This window comes from Lathamus discolor, chromosome Z (genome assembly GCF_037157495.1).
Source record: "Lathamus discolor isolate bLatDis1 chromosome Z, bLatDis1.hap1, whole genome shotgun sequence".
NCBI lineage: Eukaryota > Metazoa > Chordata > Aves > Psittaciformes > Psittacidae > Lathamus > Lathamus discolor.
The window spans coordinates 3,335,208-3,352,024 of NC_088909.1; the positions used below are offsets into that span (position 1 = coordinate 3,335,208).

Sequence of the window (16,817 nt, forward strand, 5' to 3'; positions counted from 1 at the left end):
AAAAACTAAAGACTTTGAACCCTTTATTATGAAATTAGCTACTTCTAGATTTATTTTCCAAAATTTCTTACAAAGTAAGTCAGCATAAGTCTTAGTTATGTGGCACTAGATGTTTGGGGGTGAGGGAAGTAGTGTTATAGACTGGCTTTCAAGACACTAGTTAACTGACGCCTTGATGGTCACCAGATAACAACAAACTGTAAATAAATACAACATTAGGGTTCTGCAAACAGAACTCAAACACACAACTCTTATAGAGCAGATATGTAAATAACTTCTATCATGTACCGCTGTTCTCTCGCTTTTCACAACTACCCAACCACACTTGCCACCACACATATATTTTTATATATAGGCCAAGGATGCTGCTACTCTGAGAGCTGGTACTGAATCTTTAATTTCCATATACCCTGAAGGGATACTGAAGAAATACTGCTCTTGACTTTTCACAAAGAATACAATTTTAAAAGTTATTAGGAGCAGATTTCCTGTCTCATACTCCACCCTTCAATATGGAACAAAGCTAAAGATATGCAAAAAAGTACAGTTCCACGAAAAGGAAAAATTCTGTTTGGAAAGACATTCAGATTCCAAACAGTGTGTTTTTTACGTTTGGAAATGTATCAGTTAAATAGCATCTCTAGCCAAATAAAGCAGATGGAAGACTGGCTCTCTGCCATCTCACCAACCTTGCCGAGACCTTGCTAGATGTTGGTCTGTTTCATTCTTTTGAAGCTTTAAGTTCATCTATAGCTCCTTCCCACCTTGCTTGAAGTAAAGCTAGGACTCTCCAAAACCACTGTAGATTATTTCTTTTAAAACTATACTACTATGTATTACTTTCCATGAGTAGCAACACCAGTTAGTTTCACAACTGTTAAAAATACTGGTACTTGAGTTTGGTGTAAACTGGTATGCAAATTACTTTGAAACACAAAGTTCTGTTCTTTCCAGAGGAAAATGAAAACTTCCCCCCTTTAATCACAAACTCATTAGCTGCTCTCCTCTCCATTCATTCGTTTTGTTGTACTCAGAATTAAATACCCCAACTGACAGGAAAAGTTTCCAGAGAGTGCTCTTACTGCTGCATTTTCAAACTCCAAATAATCTCCAGAGACTGTAACATTAAAAGATTTAAATTCTCAAAACTGGAATCCAAATGAATATATAAGGCTTTTCTGCCCCCTTCTGTTTATTACATGCTCTACAAATTACTTCTTGAAATACAGAGTACGTAACATGCTTATACAATCCAGTGCATTGATATAAATATAGTAAGATTTTTAGGCTTTCACTAAAATATAATCCTACTAACAATTTTCAGACGTTTTACAACATTCATGAGGTAAAAACTGTCCACTTCCATTAAACATAATAATTCTTTTCCATTGTTATTTAGGTAAAAGGAAAAGCATAAGCCATATGAAGGCATTTATCCTGAACCAAATCTCAAGTCATGTACCCTTTACATTAACTTTTTGAATGCAATAGCTGGCTATGCTCACAGAACCACAGAATAAGAGCCAATGTTCTGTTTTCCCCAGAATTCATCTAATATGACCCTTAACGGTTTTGGCAAGGGGGCAGGTTAACCCACATTTTAATACTACTATAATTGGTTTAAAATGCTCTTAGACACTAATTACAATAGTAAATGCCACCCCTAATCTATAAAACTGAAAGCCTTTTTGATCCTCATGCATGACTCTCTTTTTCATTCTCAGATACCCTTAACAAATAAAGGATGTGGATTTCTAAAATGTCTTGGCACAAGGGGCAAATTCTGTGCACACTCAGTTCTCTTGTTCCCTAGATCACTATTGTGAATAGCAATACGCTGTGCCACAAGGGACTTCACACAACTGCCCTTCTGCTTTTGTGCCGTGGCTTTCACATAGGTTTTTTTCTTTACAAAATGAGAATAAAAGGATTCACTGAAGTATTAGACACAGAACAAAGTCCCTGTGTACTAGCTAAGTGGGAATAAACTGTTTACCCACGTGTGGTTCAGAGCAAGCACAAGTTACTTCCGATGCTTTAAGCCTCCTAAGTTAAAGGATTTCACACTTGCCATGGGTTAAGAGTAGCAGCTGTGAAAATTTACTGTCCAATTACCTGGCAAACGGGGGAAAAAAATTGGCCTTGTAACACATTACAAAACCAAATCCTCTGAAGAAGAGAGTTTATTACCTAAGACTTTATTTTCAGTGCATACTGCTGAAAATCTTAGCTAGCATTATATTTAAGAATTCAAAGCTGTGTCTCTCCAAAGGACTTTGAATGTTAAGCCTCGCAGGCACATTTTAAACAGCACCACAATTAAAAAGATCCAAGCCACATATTTTGCATTTATGTCTCAGACATAAGTTATCAGCTGCTACTTGCTAGGCTCTCATTTGAATCACTGGACTATTATAAACAATATTTCATCAGAAACCATTAACCTAAGAAAACTGGACTTGGAAGAATGAATCAACACAGTTCAAGTCTTGGTCAATCTGAAAAGGTTTGCAGAGTTCCATCCCATACATGCATGAATTATTGAACTCTCCAAAACACAGATGAAATATTAGTACTACATTGTCTTTTTAATTCCATAACCGACCTTGCACTCTCAACCTAAATGCTATCTGGACATTATATATTGTTTCTGAATTTATCAAATCCCAACAACAAATTACTAAACACTTGGCTCCTCAATATCTTAATGCAACAATAATGGAATGTGAAATTCCAATGAGAACACTGCTGTACAAGCTACTTAAATCCAAGATGCCGTTTCTCCTTAGTCTTGTGTGAATTTTAACTCTCAGCAGTGAAGGGAGTAAGCATAAAATTTTCACAATCTGATGGTTTATAACAAAAAAAAAAATCACTTGCTGATGATCTACAACAAAAACTCCATACAGAAAACCAACAGGGCAAGCTTCATTTCAAAATATTTAAGTCTCTACCATAAAAGTCCAAAGCAAGAATTACCACAATTTACAGCACTGCAGCTGTGGATCTTGCAAGATATACAGCAAAAAAAGAACCCAATAAAATCAGTCATGAGAGTTCTTGAACTATTATCAGTATCAAGTTGTAGTGATCCTAATTATAATGAATCACAGACGTCAATTTAATCTGCAGCAGGTACTTCTCCACGAAACATGTGTTTCAATACAGGTAAAACAAAAATATGTAAATAGGTATTCTTACTACTATGCAGGACCAGAATCGGTCTTGAGATGTTGAGGCTGACAAGTTCTTCTGACAAATTAGGAGACTTTGGAAAGTATTTACATGTTTTCGGAGAATCAAAGATGTCAAGACTGGGATCTTGGTTTTTTTTGCACCACAGCCAAAGAAACTATCACTATGCCAGATAAAGAAAAGAGCAGCTGACAAATGGTTCCTTTATTTGATTAGTGCAGTTTCATAAACTGTATTTTTGAATGCAAGACAGAACCAAAATTTTCAGATAAATGTGTCTACTATACATCAAGAAGGTATTTAGGTTTTTCACCTATCTACTTACTTAATTCAAGCCACACAGTTTTTCCAGACTAAAATACTGCTCATCACTACCTGGTAGTGTAAGGTGATAGTAGCTAACTTCCTTTCAGAAAGCCATACAAAGCATAATGCACACATTCAACTTGAGAGTGTGTGAGTGTGTATGGTTTTATAAACAAATGCACATGAAACAAATCCCTTTATCACCTGCTTTGCAGTGAGGAGCTAAGAAAAAGGAAACAAGCAAAACCCCAACAGCAGACAGAAGAACTGAAAACAGAAGCAGGTTTGACTGCACCCTCAGCAAGTTTGCCGATGACACCAAGCTGTGTGGTTCAGTTGATACGCTGGAAGGAAGGGATGCCATCCAGAGGGACCTCTATAAACTTCAGAGGTAGCCAATGCCAACCTCATGAAGTTCGACAATGAGAAGGGCAAGGTCCTACACCTGGGTCAGAGCAATCCCAGGCACAGCCACAGGTCGGGCAGAGAAGAGATTCAGAGCAGCCCTGCGGAGAAGGACTTGGGGGTGTTGGTTGATGAGAAAATGTACCTAATCTGGCTGCAGTGTGCGCTCACAGCCCAGAAACCCCACCATGTGCTGGGCTGCATCCAAAGGAGCGTGACCAGCAGGTCGAAGGAGGTGATCCTGCCCCTCTGCTCTCGTGAGACCTCACCTGGAGCATTGTGTGCAGTTCTGGTGTCCTCAGCATAAAAAGGACATGGAACTGCTGGAACAAGTCCAGAGGAGGCCACGAGGATGATCAGGGGACTGGGGCACTTCCCGTATGAAGACAGGCTGAGGAAGTTGAGGCTTTTCAGCCTGGAGAAGAGAAGCTGCGAGGAGACCTCATAGCAGCCTTCCAGTACCTGAAGGGGGGCAACAAAGATACTGGAGAGGGACTCTTCATCAGGGACTGCAGGACAAGGGGAGATGGGTTCAAACTGAAACAGGGGAAGTTTAGATTGGATATAAGGAGGAAGTTCTTTACTGTGAGGGTGGTGAGGCACTGGAATGGGTTGCCCAAGGAACTGGTAAATGCTCCATCCCTGGCAGTGTTCAAGGCCAGGCAGGACAGAGACTTAGGTTATATAGTCTAGTGAAAGGTGTCCCAGCCCATGGCAGGAGTTCAGTCTGGATGATCTTAAGGTCCTTTTCAACCCAAACCATTCTGTAATTCTATAAAAACAGAAGCCTCAAAAGGCACTGAAATTGACAGCACTCTTGGCAAACCAATGCGATTATGAATGGCAGTTCACGTTCTCACTCCCTTAGCCAAACTTCCACTTTACCAGTAATCTTTTACTCACATATCAAATTTTTGCTTATATTTGGACTCTTTAAGAAACTTCGAATCCTAAGCAAAATTTTTAAATTCATAAAAAGGGGCAAAATCTTCTAAAGTCACAAAGTTTTAATTACAGTCTTTAACTTTTGTTAATATTGACTTTGTTCCCTCATTGTGAGTGTGCTCAAAATGAACACAGTGAAAGTAGATCACAGACAATTGTGCCATTTTCCTTCAACTCGCTCCATACCCAGACATAAACAGACCGGACTTGCATGAAAGAGCTATTCACACCAGGATAGCACAATCATCCTCAATTCTTCATGAAAACAAATCCATTAAACAGAACAGATTTGTTAAACAGAAACTACAGACATGACACTTGAACTGGTAATTTAAAATAAATGTTTGCACACAGCACCAGAGACTGATGACAGAAAGTGACTGGGAAAGGTTATGTGTTTATTGATGCCCCAGGGTCCAGTCCAAAACAATGATCGAAATTCATCTGTGGTTTTGTCAGCCACTCCCAGGCTTGAAGGTCTGCACTAAAGACACTGCTGCATGAGGCCCCAGAAAGATGCCCAACCACAAGATGTACTGAAGGATAAATAAACCTGGCTTGCTTATAGAAAGCAGAAAGAATTCCTCAAAACCTGATGAACTCCAAAGCTGCTCCAAACAAAACCTTTATAATACATTCTGATTAACACCCCAAATCACTGACATCTTGCTAAGCTGCCTGCTGAGTTGTCCTGGGGACTGGATCTGCTTCCAGGGAAATATTTTTTCAGGCCTAAAGTTCAATGCATGAGCTCAGGCTCACAGCAGGCAGAGTAATGTACCTGCAACTCAAAAATAAACCATGTACCATACATCTTTCAGGATACTATATTCCTCAATACATGCATTGTTTTAAACTGGCTACTCAAAAAATACATCTTCCTGCAAATTGAGGGTCTTCAGACATCTCAGTTTCAGTTAAAGACAGGAAGAATCCCCGAAGCTTATAATGCTAATTTATGTACTAATGTATTAATAAAAAGGAAAGAAAAATACCTACAGATAAAACTTGGGTAGTTGTTTATATCAATTAATGAGTTATAGTATCAACTGCAGCAAATATAGGAAAGAGGTTAACGATATACACCAGCAGCTCCACAGCCACTATTTAGTGATAAGAACTGAAAAATTACTATTCTAAAAGCCTGGATTAACATAGTAGGATAGTTTATTATAATCTATAAAACACCTTCTGATTAAAAAAGCTACAAAAATGAAAAAGCTATTCAGTACCTGATAACATGTAATTAGGTTGGTCAAGGGGTTTGTAACTCACAGCGCAGGGGCCGGGGGGGAACAGAATTCCAGCCATTTTGGGTTTCATACCAATACCTTGATTATATTTCTTTAGGTTTGTTTGATTTTTCCCCTAAAGACTTTATACAGGAGAAACAATAGTTTTCCTAAATTTAGAAGAAAAGTTAGCCTACTTCCAATTTTTTCCACCCCAACTCCTTCTATTTTACTATTTTATTTAAAACCGTCTCAGTTTTCAATTTTTTTACAACAAAGCCACTTGTAAACAAAGAAACAATCACACACCAGAAACACAGATTTGGAACCTGGGAAATCTGGAGCCAAAAGGCTTGCCAAGTAGCACACTGCAAACAAAGTGGATGGACAAATCCTGTTCTTCAAACCCTATTACATTGTTTTAATTAAACTTAACAGTTTTATTAATGAAAGACACCTCAAAAAACAAAGCATGCTCATACATCACATCTGTTTCACAACTGCATCAAGCATTCTCTTCTGCATGTTAAAAAAAAAATTGTTTCCTATCTTAAGGCAAAAAAGACACATACTGTTTCCTAAAACTACCTGACTGAAACTATCAACACCATAATTAACTGCAGACAAGCCTATCTAAAACACTTCCACTTCAAGAATCATGGAATGGTTTGGGCCAGAAGGGTCCTTTAAAGCTCATCCAGTTCCAACCCCTGCCATGGGCAGGGACCCCTTCCACTGGAGCAGCTTGCTCCAAGCCCCTGTGTCCAACCTGGCCTTGAGCACTGCCAGGGATGGGGCAGCCACAGCTTCTCTGGGCACCCTGTGCCAGCGCCTCAGCACCCTCACAGGGAAGAGCTTCTGCCTAAGAGCTCATCTCAGTCTCCCCTCGGGCAGGTTCAAGCTATTCCCCTTGGCCTGTCCCTACAGGCCCTTGTCCAAAGCCTCTCCCCAGCATTCCAGCGTAAGCAGCTCCAGTCCAGCCCACTAACAAGCCTTGTTCAAGGATACCATATTAGGTCTTTGTGCAGTAAGCGAGTGCATTAAACTCTGCAATTCCATTTAACTCTCCAATTCCCATTAAAGACAAAAATATGTGCAATTCTATCTCTACACTTAGTGACCAGCATCCTTAATCGGTTAGCCACAAATGCATACGGTAAAGAACCAGATGTATGTGGTCTGTATTTCAACTTTACCATAACAAAGGCTCAAGGGAAATAGCTGCACAAAAGAAAAGCTCCATCTACCTATGAATTTCCATATTTCACAGAAACACTTTTATTATTAAATATTAAGAGAACACCAATTTTAAATTTAATTCCTTTTCAAAACTACTACATTTTAAAAATTGCTCTCAATTACATCTATTTACCCAAGAAAAATGTGCAAACAACAGAGCAGAACTGCACAATGTGGTACTTCCAGAAAATGCCCATAAATACAAATGATGAACGGTTCTATGAAACCAAACCAAATTCCTATGTTATCAGAAGCAATCAACCTTAACAATTTATACTTGAGCTTACCCACTCAAAAGAATGAATAATGGAAAGACACTGACAAAAATAACACTGTTTCTAGGCTGAAATCTTTCAGATTAAGTATTTTCTTCAAAACATGGATAAAAGATTTGAGTCACACTTTCACACTGTGCATTCATCAATTTCTAAGTCTCAAGACCTGGGCACATGCTAGATTTCAAACATCATCTGAAGCTGCCATACAGACAAGCCATCAGGCATTGCACCAGTTCTCCGATCCAAGAAGCTTTCAGCAGCTACTGGAATTTTTGACCAGCATGGTACCTCATAAAGAAAAGAAATTAGAGGGGTTTAATAGCCATACTGCCAGGAAATGTTGCAGACAGAGGAAGAGAGTCAATCACTTCCTGGATGGAAAATCAAGGCTGTGCTAATGCTGCACAAAGCCGGACAAAGCTCAGAACACTGGGACAATATACATACTCCCATTACTGATTTATTACATTATTTTGCTACTGGTTCCTGGCTCTTTTCAAACTCCATATAGTTCAGCATAACTCTGTGCAATCTGAAGATTTTTGCCACCTATTTTACTAGTTCTGAAACCTTTTGACAGCCCTACAAGAAAGAAATGTTTAGAAACTTTATTATTACTGTGTCCCTGCAGGTAATCCCAACAACTCTGTGGTTTTAAGCAGCAGCCACTGAACACTGAGAAAATTCTTCCTAAAACTCATTCCCACCCCTTTCCCTGCCTCCCCAGGAAAGTAAGATTTAACATCTCCAATCCTAAATAACACTTTACACTCATATGACCAAATCTGGAAGAAAGTGTTGGAGATTCACTGAAGACCTATTAAAGTCTGTGGCCAGGCTAAGGACAAGCCTGCAACAGCTACCCTCAGCAGTCAGAGATGCTACTGTCATGGGAATAGCATGGAAGATTTCAAAACCTCATAGCAGAGAGCATCATGGATCACACAGGAAACACAAGGCTTGTGCAGTCAAAAGGCAGAGGATATAGGACAAAAAACACATATGAAACTGTACTTGTTTAGTTCTGCTTTTCCTGTGATGATTTATTGAGGTTCAACAGCTACATGTTACTCCATATTGTTTATGGCCTATTGCTGTTTCCCCCAAACCAGTTTAATTCTCACAAATTCAGAATTACTTTCTTTCAAAATAAGTTCTCCTGTTTGTTTTTTTTTTTTTCTGCTGTAGATTCAACTTACTTGCAGCATACTCAGAGATACAGAAGTTAACCTATTGCTCCCCTGTACCTCAGCCATTCGTACAAATCATTTATTACACAGCTCCACATAACCTGTACTTTCTTCCTTATCTCCACTGCAATTAGCTAGTATATAATGAAGTATCGTAACAGCAGATCAGGGTAAACAACATGAACAGAAGAACTAAGAACAATTCAGCCTTCATGAAGATGTACTTATGCAAAATATCAAAACCAGTAGAAAGCACTAATTTCTGAATTCAGCATTTTGTAGTTTTCAGAAACATCAGCAAGCCTTCAAAAAACCACATATCCAGAAAAGGATGTTGGAAAATTTCCATACACATCACTTCTCATGTGTTTAATAAGGAGACAGAAAGCAGAACGAAACTCTAACAAGCATTACATTTCTGTCCTGGGAGCTAGTAATACAGAGTGGTTCCTGACTTACTGCAGATCTTCTTAAAATCTTCAATTTCATTTCCCTAATAAGAACTTTTAAATGTTGGAAACAACAGTTTGGCAGAAAGCAGGCAGGAGTTATCCCGATAGATCAATGTGTTAAGTTTACTGAAGAGACAACTTATGGTTCAATGTAAGCCTGATAACCACTGCAAAATGAGACTCCTACCTCCATCGTGCAGCTATATGCACAGATAAACACTCCACCTTACAAGAAGCCAGTGCACAGTGCTGCAAACAGCAAAAAATTCCAGATCAAGCCAAGGCAGGCCATAGTACATAGCTGTGAATTCACACAGTATGCTGTAACTACACAATTCCACCACAAGATGACGCAGGAGAAAGCGTCTCTGTCCAAGTTGTCAGTCTGAAATATGCTCCGCTCATCAGGGGATGAAAACAAGGACAAGTCTTAGGAAAAGCAATTTGATTTTAAAAGCACAAATAGCACAAAGCAATCAAACTGTGTGAATTTAAAATGCACAGTTCATACACTTTAGTGTGTGCACTACCGTAAAACAAATTTTGATTGTGTTAAAAGCTGCACCAAATTAATGCAAATAATTACCAAGAGTATTATTATAACCAAAATTCACTACAGAGTGGAAAAGATCACAAACCCTAAGGTATTTATTGAAGAAGAGAATGAGTCTGCTTCACTGGCAGTTTAGCACCACCTGGCTGAACGTTTTTTGCTGGAGCACCAAACCCAGTATTACTGTAGCGGCAGAACGAGAAAAATAAGATTGAAGAATCTCATTCAGATGCAGCATCTGCGAATCGGTATCCAAAATACTGACTCTTGTTGGCAGCTCTCCACTGCCATCTGCGGCGTAAGGGGAAGAGGGAACTACACAGAGAGTTGATACAACAGAACAGACCATGCAAGCATTAACTGGAAATAATCAACAAGTGATAAAGGTTTTCATGAATGAGAGACAGGGAAATCAGTGAAACACCATCACTGTGAAATTGAAGGGCTACTAATGCCAAGTTAAACACATACGCCCCTAGCTATTTTCTTTTGAGTCATATAGGCCACAGACTGCTAAAAGAACAAAAAGCTCTCAGTGTTTTGCTGGCAAGATGCATTTGATAATGTGCAGCTTCATACCAATACTAACAAATATTTGGGGCAGAGAATCTTAAAGTCTTCATGACTTCTATCTAAATCATGTTCTGACTGTCTGAGAAGCCATCATCATATATCTGTACACCCAACACAAAAGACTAAACACCAAGATCACTATTAACACACAGGACACATTTCTGATGGTTACAGAGATTAAAAACAAACCACCTCGGGTCTGGCAAATCCCATAAGAAACATAAAACAGTACAATTTACAGAGGAAAGCATTCACTGAACATGAATTAACAGAATCCCAAAGGGACCACGCATTTCTGAAAGTGTTTTGAAGTCTTTTGTGCACAAACCACAGTAAGTGCAGCTTATGCACAAGAACTTGAAGACCTCTAACACAAAGACAAATAAAAATTTATCAACATATTCAAAGAACGCTGCTTGAGAAATAATTATTGATAAAGACTATTTAGGAAAAAGTTGTGTAATACTCTAGTTACCTGAACTATGATCCAGTTACTACATGTACTTTATCTCTTTTGATACAAAATTTAAACCAGAATTAACCTTTTCAACACTTAACTGTGAAGCCTTCAAAAGCACAGGCAGATGTAGACACAGCACCTACTTTAAAGAAAAATTAAATGGAAAAAGGGAAAAGGAAGATGTCCAAAGGTCAGAGTGTTCATCACCAGCACAAGAACAAAGACAAGTGAAGAAATTCTGAACTGGGGCCCAAACACTGCATTTGGACATCTGAAAAGGAAAGTTGTTTTGGGAAAGACTGAGGATATAGAATCATAGAATAGTTAGGGTTGGAAAGGACCTCAAGATCATCCAGTTCCAACCCCCTGCCATGGGCAGGAACACCTCACACTGAACCATGTCAGCCAAGGCTCTGTCCAACCTGGCTTTGAACACCACCAGGGATGGAGCATTCAAAACCTCCCTGGGCAACCCATTCCAGTGCCTCACCACCCTAACAGGAAAGAATTTCTTCCTTATATCCAATCTAAACTTCCCCTGTTTAAGTTTGAACCCGTCACCCCTTGTCCTGTCACTACAGTCCCTGATGAAGAAGAGTCCCTCTCCAGCATCCCTATAGGCCCCCTTCAGATACTGGAAGGCTGCTCTGAGGGCTCCACACAGCCTTCTCTCCTCCAGGCTGAACAGCCCCAATATCAGCTGTTCCTGAACCGGAGAGGTGACTGCTTCAGCAGGAAGAGCAGAGATTACTCCAATTTACACTGAAAATAAAAAGGATATTTGAACTTTTCATACAGAAATCAAGAAACACATTGGGTTGTGTATTATTTTACATTTTTAAATATGAATAAGGTATCTTCTAAAGAGAGTAGACACCACTCATCAGTACTCACACTCAGTTAGCAACCACGAAGTAATAGTCGGCATTAAGCAGCAGGTACAGGTACCTGAGCAGAATCTATCTCTCCCACATAAAAACCTCCAACTCTGAACCCTTACAGTAGCACAGTTATACTTCACCCTGCTTCATAAATGCATGAACTGAAAGATATAATAATAAAATGCAATTACAATCTTGAGATATATTTTTTAACTTAAAATACCAACTATAAAAATAGCAATACTGAAAGAAAAAGTAATAATACAGCAAGGAGCCTTGGAGGAAGGGGGTCCAAAAAAGGGTCATGTTGGTGGTGGTCTGGGTTTTTTCCCCTTATATCACACGGGTGAGCCCCACAACATAAAGCAAGGAACTGAATTTTCTATAGAGCTCTAGAGTAGTGCACTAAAACATGGCACCAAGTATAACATACCAAAAATACATACAAAATAATCTTAAGATATTGAGACAGCTCAAAGACAGTGATAAGATCAGAAGATGGAAAAGCAGACTGACAGAAGATGAATTTAGTATATCTTGACTAGAATGCTATGACATGTGCAAGTTGCCTATACACCTTTGTAATGGAGAATAAAAAGTAATTATTTAGAGAAGTATTGAGTTTTTCCTAACTATAAAAGTATGAATGAGGAAAAAAGTTGTTAGACAAAAGAGACTTTTGATAAGCATATTTCTCTGTCTGGAGTCATCTCCACAGTAAAATGACAGGCACATTCAGATTCAGATATTTAAAACCATATTAAGCAACTCATACATAAAGGTACTGCAGGTCAAACCTGCTCTTTCATGAAAGTGGATTAGATTATTTAACAGATTTTCCATTTCCAACTTCTAGCCCTTCCAAAAGCAGATATTATTCTAGAAAGAGTCTTTAGAAAATAAGCACATAAAACAAACTCTGTTGTATTTCTGGTGAAATAAAGGAAAATGAAAAGTAACTAGAATGATGAACTTATTAACTCAAAACAGCCACATAAATAAAAGCAAAGCAAGTCAAAAAAACCTGTCTAAAATAGCTGATGAGACTTTTCCAGAGGATGGATGAACTAGTTTTCAGTCAAAATGAAATGTGAAATGTGGAAACAGTTGCAAACTGTCCATGGACCATAAGTACATTCTAAGTAACATCATGAAACTGGTACAAAAATTACCTTCAAGATAAATTAACTCTACACTCATAAACAGCACTCCGAGCTCTTGACAGTTATACAGAAAGCTGCAGAGTCTGATGCCAAAGAAATGGATTTACATTATTTTAAAAAGCACGTTGATGAGTAATCTGTTCTTTTCTTACCATCGTACTTTATTGCATGTCTGTGTAGCGCCAAGAGGAGAACCTGCCACCATGGGGACTTGGATGGGGCTGTGCTGTTTGTTCATGACAAGATCCAACTTCTCTTCCAATGATTTACAGGTAGCCTCTAGTGCCAGCAACTTTGCCTCAATGCTATCCAGCCGCAAGCATATTGTCTGATTAATGGAATACAGGAATGACTAGAAAGGGAGAATGAAAAAGAAAACTGATTTTAAAGACTTACGCATTTATCTCCAGCAACATACACATAAGGAAGCTACAGATAAATGTGACTGGAAAACAATCCTAAAGGAACTAGGAACGTGCCTAGTGACAACATTCATCCACATACAAAACTGATGACATCCAAGAGCCTTTTAGCATTCTCAAGTTCTTCCACATCTTTACTTATAAGCCAAACACATCCAAGCCAAACATATTTTCACCTAAGTACTTTGTTGGTATGATTTCATACACATGTCAAAGCCTTTCCATACAAGTAAAAACAAAACGATTGTAAATCTATGAATGCATCCTCCTGGATAAAGTTAAGTAAGATCTTTTTTCCTGCCCAAGCACATAAATTCAAATGATTACAGTGGAAATTATATCAACACGAAATAACCTCAGAGACAATTAATGCCACTCATTGAAGTTCTCTCCTGAACAGCAAACCAAGAAAAGCAAATAAATAAAACCTGTTTTCCTAAGCAATTTTATTGAGAAGAAAGCCTATTCTACTTGGCTCATCTTGGGAAAAATGGGCCATTAAAGGGTAACGTTACACACATTCGCCTTCCCAAACAGCAACTATGCCATCTCGTGGCCCACTGTTACAACTTGCACACCTCATCACGCCGGTTTACAGGGCTGCTCCCTGGTGCTCTTTCAATACAGAGCTTCAGTTTCTACGACCATTTCAGAACTACATACCGTTTAACATGTGTGGCAGTAAAACACTACTCATGTACTCCAAGGAACAACAAAAACCTCACAAAACTAAAACACACTAGAGAGAAAAGCAGGGGAAGTTCTGCAAGCACAGAAAAGCCTGAGCTACTGAGCCTGAACCAAATCTGGTTTAGCTATTAGGAGAATGTTGTTCGGTTAAAATAATGATTTTAAACATACTCAAAGTATCTACAAATTGTAACACAAATACATGCTTAAGTTGATCTTTTAGGTCAACTTTATTCACTTTATCAAAAAACGTACCAGTAGTGACATTTGAGTCACTGGAATTAATTCTGATGACATTTTATACTGCATGCAAAATTCTTGCTACGGATTTTACACTGGAGAACTAGGCAATCATCCAGATCTTTAAATTTACGCACAGAAATGAACAAACATATACAAGAAGGCTATAATTCCAGTATTATGCAATAACATAATAAATAAATAGTTAATTTTACACTCATTTCTCTTAATGTCTTCCCCTAAGTAAGCTAACTTAATTCTATTACAAATAAAAACAGGAAAAGGCATTATCATAACCTTAATAGAAGGATCCTGGCAGTTAATTTCTATACGCTGGCGTTTCAGAGCAGGTTCTACATCATCATCTGCCACTTCATGATTCTCCAACACAACTGCAAAGAAAAATATGCACTGCCATAGTTTATAATACAAGAGGACAAGGCTCAATTTAAAAAGACATTAACAAAATAAAAAAATTAAAAGGTTTTTAATTAACATAAAAGGTGTTTAAGATACTGTATGTATTCTTTTACACTTACTTGGTTTCTTTCTTAAATATATGATAATGTTTTACAATTTCTCAAAAAACATTTATCAAAATCCAATACTTTATTTCAAGCACACTGAGGATGTAACACTTAAGCATTACCTTGGATTTTTTTATTAGGAACTTACCAGAAAGTAGCAGAGTTGCCACATTTACTGTTCTGCTTTGACAGATTCTACAAGCTTCTGACCCCCATGTTAATAAAAAAACGTAAGTACTAATGAAGTTCTGGACAAAGAAAGAATTACACCCACTACTCAGAATAGTAGTGGGTTATTTATCCCCAGTGTAGATGAATAAAATCCCGCTAGCTTTCCAAAACAGCCACTTGCATATGCAGACCCATAGGTTCTAATAGCCTTTCATCTAAAGAGCATTTTGAAGAAAAAAGTAATAAAGGAAAACTGACTTTAGAACCTGAAGGCCTGGCTGGCAAAATCAAGGGGTAAAGCCCTGGAAAAGCCTCAGAGTCAGAGAGAGCATCACTCAAGATCAGACCAGGTTTGAGCTCCTTTAGCAAACTGAGCAAACGAAGCATTGTTTAACGTTGACCATACCACAGCAGACACTCCTTAACACCAAGTTACCTGGTAGACTACAAAAGGCAGGTCCCAGCTTCTCCTCCAATGCTTTGGGAACATTTTTGATTTGCATCAGAATACAAGTTTTTTTACATGTTTCTGTTTTCTGTAACTGTAGTTACTGTTCTTTCAATCAGCTCCTCACATGTAATGGCAGCATAGGATCAGTGTCTGTGGCTGATCTCAGTAATTTGGCTTAGTAGGTCAAGTTCTAAGCAAGGACTATAGCAGTATTTGCTTCCAGGAGTATTTTTCAATTGAATAATGTACGAGAGAAACTATTTTACAATAAAACAAATCATAATAGATGGGTGGCAGTTCTCATTTGAGCGAAAGCCTGAAACTTTTATTTGGTTTGGACAAAACCAAAGATTGCAGGAGGCCATATTTCATTCAAAGTTTTCAGCACTAGTCTACCCCTGCACAAAAAAGCCCCAGGAAATAAACCTTGTAAAAGAAAAGTAAAATAATTTTTGAAAAAAATGTGATTAAAGGGCACTGAAGATATACTAGCTAAGCTATTGAAAAACTGGTGTGTTGCCTTAAGAATCATCTCTCAAAAAATACCTTGCAGCACTGCTTTATATTATTAAGCTCAACAGCGATTTCCACCTTGTCAATGGGCAATACTATAAATATCTTCATGCCATCACTAGCACCTCTTCTGTACCTGGGTTATCTGGAGTGAGGTCTTCAACAGCAATCTGAACAACATCTGCCAAATCCTGTTCTGACATCATTCAGAACCAGGCAGCAATATCCAGTCAAATACCACTGCAGGTCCCCACACAGGTAATTTTGCAAGTCATGCAATCCTGAAAAACAGCAGCAAGTGTGTGTTAATACAGATTACCTTATATATTAATACTCCTTTTATTTTTTTCATTGTTGCTGTATATAAGGAGATGCAATTCCCAAAACAAGTAACCAGCTTACAAGTGAACATCCAGTGGTTATCAACTACTTTTCTACTCGCTATCCCCGTCAAAGAGCAAAGGACTGAACTATGTGCATCACCCCAAACTCAATCTTTCTGTACTGGACCCGAGACAAGAGCTCAAGCTTTCCTTGCTGGTCCACCTTTCCACATTTTCCCAACAGATAAAGTGAACATTTACATCAGAGATTTGGCAGTTCATCAGGATAAAATAAAACATTCTGGTTTGTAAACTGATTTTTGTTTTAGATGTTTCAAGAGCATACAAGACCATTTCTAAACAGCAGGGGTTTAATTTACAAATTACTGCTTAGCTCTTGGAACTGATCAGGCTTTACTATTTAGTCTTATGAAGCACATGAAGTTCCCAAGCCAGGCTAGACATGCAATTGTTGCATTCTGTACAGACCTGTATGTACACAAGATTCTTACGTGTATGAATCTTAAACAGCCTCCCAAATCTTCAGAAACAGTCACTGAGAACAAGGAGCCTCCTCGTAGCTAATTACATCTAGACTTGAAGCAAAA

At 38.3% G+C, this 16,817-nt stretch overlaps 1 protein-coding gene across 9 annotated transcripts in view; it reads right to left on the reverse strand.

Annotated features, from left to right (window-relative positions):
- Positions 1-16,817, reverse strand: part of BANP (BTG3 associated nuclear protein) — a 310,059-nt gene that overhangs the window by 279,474 nt on the left and 13,768 nt on the right. For all 9 annotated transcript variants that reach the window (XR_010608684.1, XM_065662282.1, XM_065662285.1 and 6 more), the window contains exons 2-4: positions 16,023-16,167; positions 14,522-14,616; positions 13,025-13,224 (exon numbers count right to left, since the gene is read on the reverse strand). Coding sequence is in view for 8 of the 9 variants with exons in the window: in XM_065662282.1 (XP_065518354.1) it covers positions 13,025-13,224; positions 14,522-14,616; positions 16,023-16,092 (365 nt within the window). In the remaining variant the exon portion in view is untranslated. The remainder of the gene's footprint in view (positions 1-13,024; positions 13,225-14,521; positions 14,617-16,022; positions 16,168-16,817) is intronic.